At 33.7% G+C, this 5,563-nt stretch overlaps 1 protein-coding gene across 6 annotated transcripts in view; it reads left to right on the plus strand.

The window, feature by feature from the left end:
* PTBP2 (polypyrimidine tract binding protein 2) overlaps positions 1 to 3,519 on the plus strand; it is a 117,254-nt gene extending 113,735 nt beyond the window's left edge. For 4 of the 6 annotated variants that reach the window (XM_019501662.1, XM_019501661.1, XM_019501657.1 and 1 more), the window contains 5 exons: positions 345 to 378; positions 822 to 914; positions 1,481 to 1,697; positions 1,804 to 1,881; positions 2,032 to 3,519. In XM_019501662.1, coding sequence (XP_019357207.1) covers positions 345 to 378; positions 822 to 914; positions 1,481 to 1,697; positions 1,804 to 1,881; positions 2,032 to 2,164 — 555 coding nt within the window. In that variant the 3' untranslated portion in view covers positions 2,165 to 3,519. The remainder of the gene's footprint in view (positions 1 to 344; positions 379 to 821; positions 915 to 1,480; positions 1,698 to 1,803; positions 1,882 to 2,031) is intronic. The other 2 variants (XM_019501658.1, XM_019501660.1) reach the window with 1 other exon arrangement.
* Positions 3,520 to 5,563: the final 2,044 nt, after the last annotated feature.

Genomic DNA, 5,563 nt, shown 5'->3' on the forward strand with positions numbered 1-5,563 from the left:
TGCATTGCTGTTTCCCCTCCCCATTTCATCCTTTTCCCTTTGTGTTCACCTTCCCTTTCCTTGTCTTTTTTTTTTCCCCCCATATTCCCGTTCCCTTCCCTGTCTTTATTTTCCTTGTCCTTGTCTCCATTCCCTGTCTACATTCCCTATGTTCATGCTTCTGTGCTTGAACAAAATGTTCCTCGGACCAACTTGCCCCAATTAACCGCCTTGAACCATGATCCATGACCACCTCACCATTCTGCGGGAACCACCCTTCGTTATGGATGATCTGTTCATCTCCGCTCTTCCTCGACTCTTCTCTCTTCTTGTCTTACGCTGCTTGCTCTTCTCTCCTTCTAAAGATGGTTACGCCCCAAAGTCTGTTTACCCTCTTCGGTATGTTATTGTTAGCACTATACTTTATTATTGATTTGATTTTTTTTGTTTGTTTGTTTTGTTTTGTTTTTTGTTTTTGTTTCACCTTAATTCTTATTTGTAGCTAGCACTTTGGCTTAAAGTTGAATAGTAAATCTTTTGCTGTTTTTCTTTTGCTATTTAAAAACTCTCCATAGACACAAGATTTTCTTTTAATGCATGCTAATATATTTTGCATGGTCTTTAATTTAATATCATTCACATAGCTTTGAGGGTTATATCAAAAATATTCTTTTCAAAATTCACTATTCAAATCCTTGATCTTCTTTATTCATTTGTGTGGATGTTGAGAGTGGTTGAGTGATCTTGTTGTCTGAGTGTTTCATTGATATGTCAAAATGTTATTTAGTTAAGTGAACTTTTAAAATTAACTTTTCTTTTGGATTACCTCTGACTCTGAAAAGGTGTATATGGGGATGTGCAGCGTGTGAAGATTTTATACAATAAGAAAGACAGTGCTCTTATACAGATGGCTGATGGGAACCAGTCACAGCTGGGTAAGATGGGATTTTTGTCTGTGCTCCATTTAGATTTGTAAAATTAAGTATTTGAAATCATTCTGTGTAAATTCAGATGATCAGAGACTGTCTACCAGAGATGAAAATGTATTATGTCAACTTGCTTTCTATTTTAAAAATGTGTATGTGCTGTTTTATGGGAATTGAATAACAGTATTGCCGGAAGTTCAGTTTTTAAAAAAACAGACATTGATCTAAGTACTGCAAGCACCATTCTTCTTTCCAGCCTGTGTTACTGCTCTAGCCTTACCTGTTTTGTAGCATGTGCCAAAAAAAAAAAATGTCCTAGTAGGTTGGTTGTGATGCTTTCTTTTGCCTGAAAAATATATTTGGAATATTCAATTATTAGAATCAGGTTGGGCTGTTTTCTTTGGCTTGCCTTAATGAATATGTTGCTAAATAGTCTATTGCTGTTTTGAAAAAAATTAAGAACTAACTGTGGAATATATGTAGTGTCATCTGGAATTGGCGATTTAACAGTATGCCATCTTCACGGAGCTTTGAAATGTAACCCTGAACTGAAAAAATAAAATTGTGTTTTTCAGCCATGAGTCATCTTAATGGACAAAAAATGTACGGAAAGATTATTCGAGTTACACTTTCCAAGCATCAGACAGTACAGCTACCTCGAGAGGGACTTGATGACCAAGGGCTAACTAAAGATTTTGGTAATTCACCTCTGCATCGCTTTAAGAAACCTGGCTCCAAAAATTTTCAGAATATATTCCCTCCATCCGCAACTCTTCACCTGTCTAATATTCCGTAAGTGTTGGCTGAAAATAAACCACTAAGATTCACATAAATCATAAAATGCCAGGTTCATTAATAATCCTCTCTTTGTGTATATATATGTTCTTTCTTTCTGTAGACCATCAGTAGCAGAAGATGACCTGCGTACGCTGTTTGCTAACACTGGGGGCACTGTGAAAGCATTTAAATTTTTTCAGTAAGCAACATTTCTTTGAAACATTACCTTATTGTTTTAACAAAAAGCTGCGTACATTAAATGTAATAAAGAAGCTTTTGTAGAGAGGGAGAAAAGGTTTGTCCCTTGGCTAGGATTGGTTAAGTTCCTAACGTTGTTGTTTTGTTTCAGAAGAGATCACAAGATGGCGCTTCTTCAAATGTCAACAGTGGAAGAAGCTATTCAGGCTTTGATTGATCTACACAATTACAATCTTGGAGAAAATCACCATTTGAGAGTTTCTTTCTCCAAATCAACTATTTAAAATGGGAGAAAAAGAATGAAGGGTGTATTGCATTGTTCAGTGTCGTCACCTATTGACTGTTCAGGAAAGTGGGGACCAGAGTTTGACTTCTGTTTTTCATGCTGTATATCATTCCTTGGTTGTTTCTTAAAAACATTCACAAGAAGAAAAAAAAAGCAGTGCTAATAACTGCTAGTTTTTCATATGTTGTTTAGATAAACCATCATTTTGTTTAAAAAGGTTTCAAGTTAATCCCACAGTTTTTCAACTTAGTTGACATACGTGCCTTAAAAAGGAATGCTAGTGTTGCTAGAGTTGCATATACTAGTAAAGTGAATTTGGTTGTCTGGGGCACATTGTTACATGATGATTTAAAATACGTTTAGGCAGGGGTGTGTAAAAAGGTTAAGCTTTATTTCTCCTGCTTGGAACTTTTATTGCTTATTGGCTTTTCACTTTTTTTAATCTGATAAAAATGCATTACTTTGGAAAAAGTAAAACAGCATTTTTGATTTCTGCTACTCTTTCTTTTCTTTTTTCTTTAAAAAATGGCCTTGTATATTTCATGGTTCTGGTCTAGATTCAGTTATGAATGTAGGCATTAGTTAAAAACATCAAGGTACAGAATATTAATTTCTTAAACGACAAAAAGTGATTTCTGTGACTTTCAGCCCTATGCGGAAAGCATTGTGGAATCTTAACCTTTTTGTACACACTCTTGTGGGATGTATCATATAAATGTCAGCACTAAGTAATGTCTTGTTTGTGGCTGAATATTTTTCGTAGATGTTTTTGAAGTTGACATGACTTATGTGCATTTAAATATATATTGCCATCTTTAGTTTGTAATTACGATTTGGAATATGGTTGTGGATTTCTGAGCATGTACAGACTGGTCTAGGTAGTTCAGGAACTGGTGCATGTATTTTTCAAAGATGAGGAACGTGTACTGCGAACATTTGCAGGAAGAAAACTTTTGTGGCAGTTTTCTAAAACTGACAACCAGGTGGGACCAAAGTTTATGTGCCTTTAGTCTTAATTTACCTTGCATTGTAATATTCAGTTTTAATAAATCTCTTCAAAATATTTTGTATTTAGAAATTGATCTGACTTTACTATAAACATGGCTCAGAATCTACAGATCAAATTAATTTGAGAACAGTTCCTGTGTCAATCTGAACTGTTACCTTGATTCTGTTTAAATGACCAATACTTTTTGAAATTGATGTACTTAGTTTCAAGATTCATAGATTCTGTTATCTATGTAGAAGAAATGGTCATGTATATTTTCTATTAGTTGAGTTTTTACATCTTTAGAAATGTAAAATTCAGTATAGTTTGAAAGCGGCACAATTAAAAATTAATTTTCTAACAAAGTTGGGAGGTTTGACGGTCGTTTAATTTCACTTTATGTGTACTCTGCTTACCTCTGTAGCATGCTCAATAAACACTTCTGTAGCTCTGTATTCACCTTTTCTGTCTTTCTCTGCTGCCTTTTCTCTCTTCTCTTCTTTGTTTTCCACTCCTACTGTGCTTCTGAATTCATGTTTATTCTTTGCCAGGGTGGGAAAAGAATAATAATAATAATTAATTATAATTATTATTTTACAATTGTATGGCTTTATACCATAAGTAAATCTGATGCTGTGAAAATAAACCAGCTCTTTAGACAGTAACCGCTTTGCAGGACTACATGTATATTAAACATTTCCCACCCTGTTATAATCTGCTTTAAAGACATAACTTTTATTGTAGTTTGTTAGCTCTCTCTCTCTTTCTATATATATATATCTATCTTTCTGTTTTTAAGTAAATTTAAGCACTAATAGATCTCTCAGGTTTGCCATGCTCTCTTGCTGCAGTTCCATTTTCCATCTTTTTTGTCTGCTAAAGATTTTCTACTAATCTTACAGTATACTTATGGATTAAAATTATCAAGTTGCTAAAGCAAATATTAGACGAGTGGACCGGATCCCAGATTTCAGAGTCTTTCTTCTGTTATAAAACACATTCAAGAGAACATAAAGATTCTTCCAGCATTTTAAATGTATTATTTTACATGATATGTTTAATGTCAAAAATAGGAATTATTATTTTCACAAATCTCTTCTAAAGTATAACTTTTGTTTAAGTTCTGAAACATTACTGGCAAAAGCTATCAAGGTTCAAGACATTTTTCTGTCATTTCCCCAGTACAACTACTGCAAAAGCTTATTGATATCCGATTACTTTGTGATCTGATGTCTGTTCTTTAGGTTGGCTGCATAATCAATATCATCTGTCAACTATATAAAGGTCACAGTATAAACCAGGGGGGCTGCATTAGTTCTTACTGTTGTTAATAAAAATGCATTGAGTTATCTGTTCCATCTAAAACACACCTCAGTATAGCTCGGAAGTTATGCTTCACATGCTTCAGTTGTCAACCAAAAATGCAGGTAACATAATTGTTTCAGTTGACTATGAAGTATTGGTAACCAAGATCTCACTTTACAGCATGACTTGTACTCTAGACTTAACATAATATGTAAAGCTGTTGTAGACTAAGGTCCAGATCCACAAAGATATTTAGGTGTCTAGCTTCTGACTGAAATCCAATGGGAAGTTAGAGGCTCATATACAAGTTAGTCATCTAAGTACGTTTGTGGATGTGGACCCAAGTTCTTCACTTGTAACAGCATAAAGTTTTCTGCTTTTTTAAGTAGAATATGAATGAGTTGCTTACTTTATGATAACACCCAGGACTTAAAAAGCAATGAAACTTTTGTCTAACTTTTTAAAGCGTGTTAAATGAACTTAATATGTAGCTCTGGAAAATGTGAATTGAAATTACCGGTCCCGATGTGCAGTTCAGACTGAACTATTTCTTCTCTCAAAATCTGTATCAGATGGTACATACGGTGAAAATAGTGTGTGTAAGGTTTAATTAACTTTACAACATAACCGTCGGCTTAAATATATACAAATTGGGAAAGGAGGATTGGATTATATTTAACTGAACATTGCTTATTTAGAAAGAGGTAGTTATATTATTTTTTCCTCAAGTTGTAAACATCTGTTACCAAAACCTGAGAAAAGCAATGTATATTGAATTCCATTTATTATAACTCCAGTAATTGTCATTATGAAGCTATATTGATTTAAATGAAAAACAGTGATCCTGTTATAACTATCAGAGTTGTTTTCCATGAAAATCATTTCAGTTCTTGATATTTGAACTCAATAGGAGTAATTGACAAGTTTATAAGTGGTAGAAGCATGGTGAATATTTCTGGTAATTGGGAAGAGTTTAAGTGAACAAAACAACTCTTCATATATTACACAAGAAAATAGCATTTTAAACTACCCTGTTATAAAAAATGGGGAGGTTATATTTTTTGGTAATACATGCATTCAATATTCTAATGGCTGAAACAACGT

Source organism: Gavialis gangeticus, unplaced genomic scaffold (assembly GCF_001723915.1).
Source record: "Gavialis gangeticus isolate Ggan-Ray unplaced genomic scaffold, GavGan_comp1, whole genome shotgun sequence".
Lineage (NCBI taxonomy): Eukaryota > Metazoa > Chordata > Crocodylia > Gavialidae > Gavialis > Gavialis gangeticus.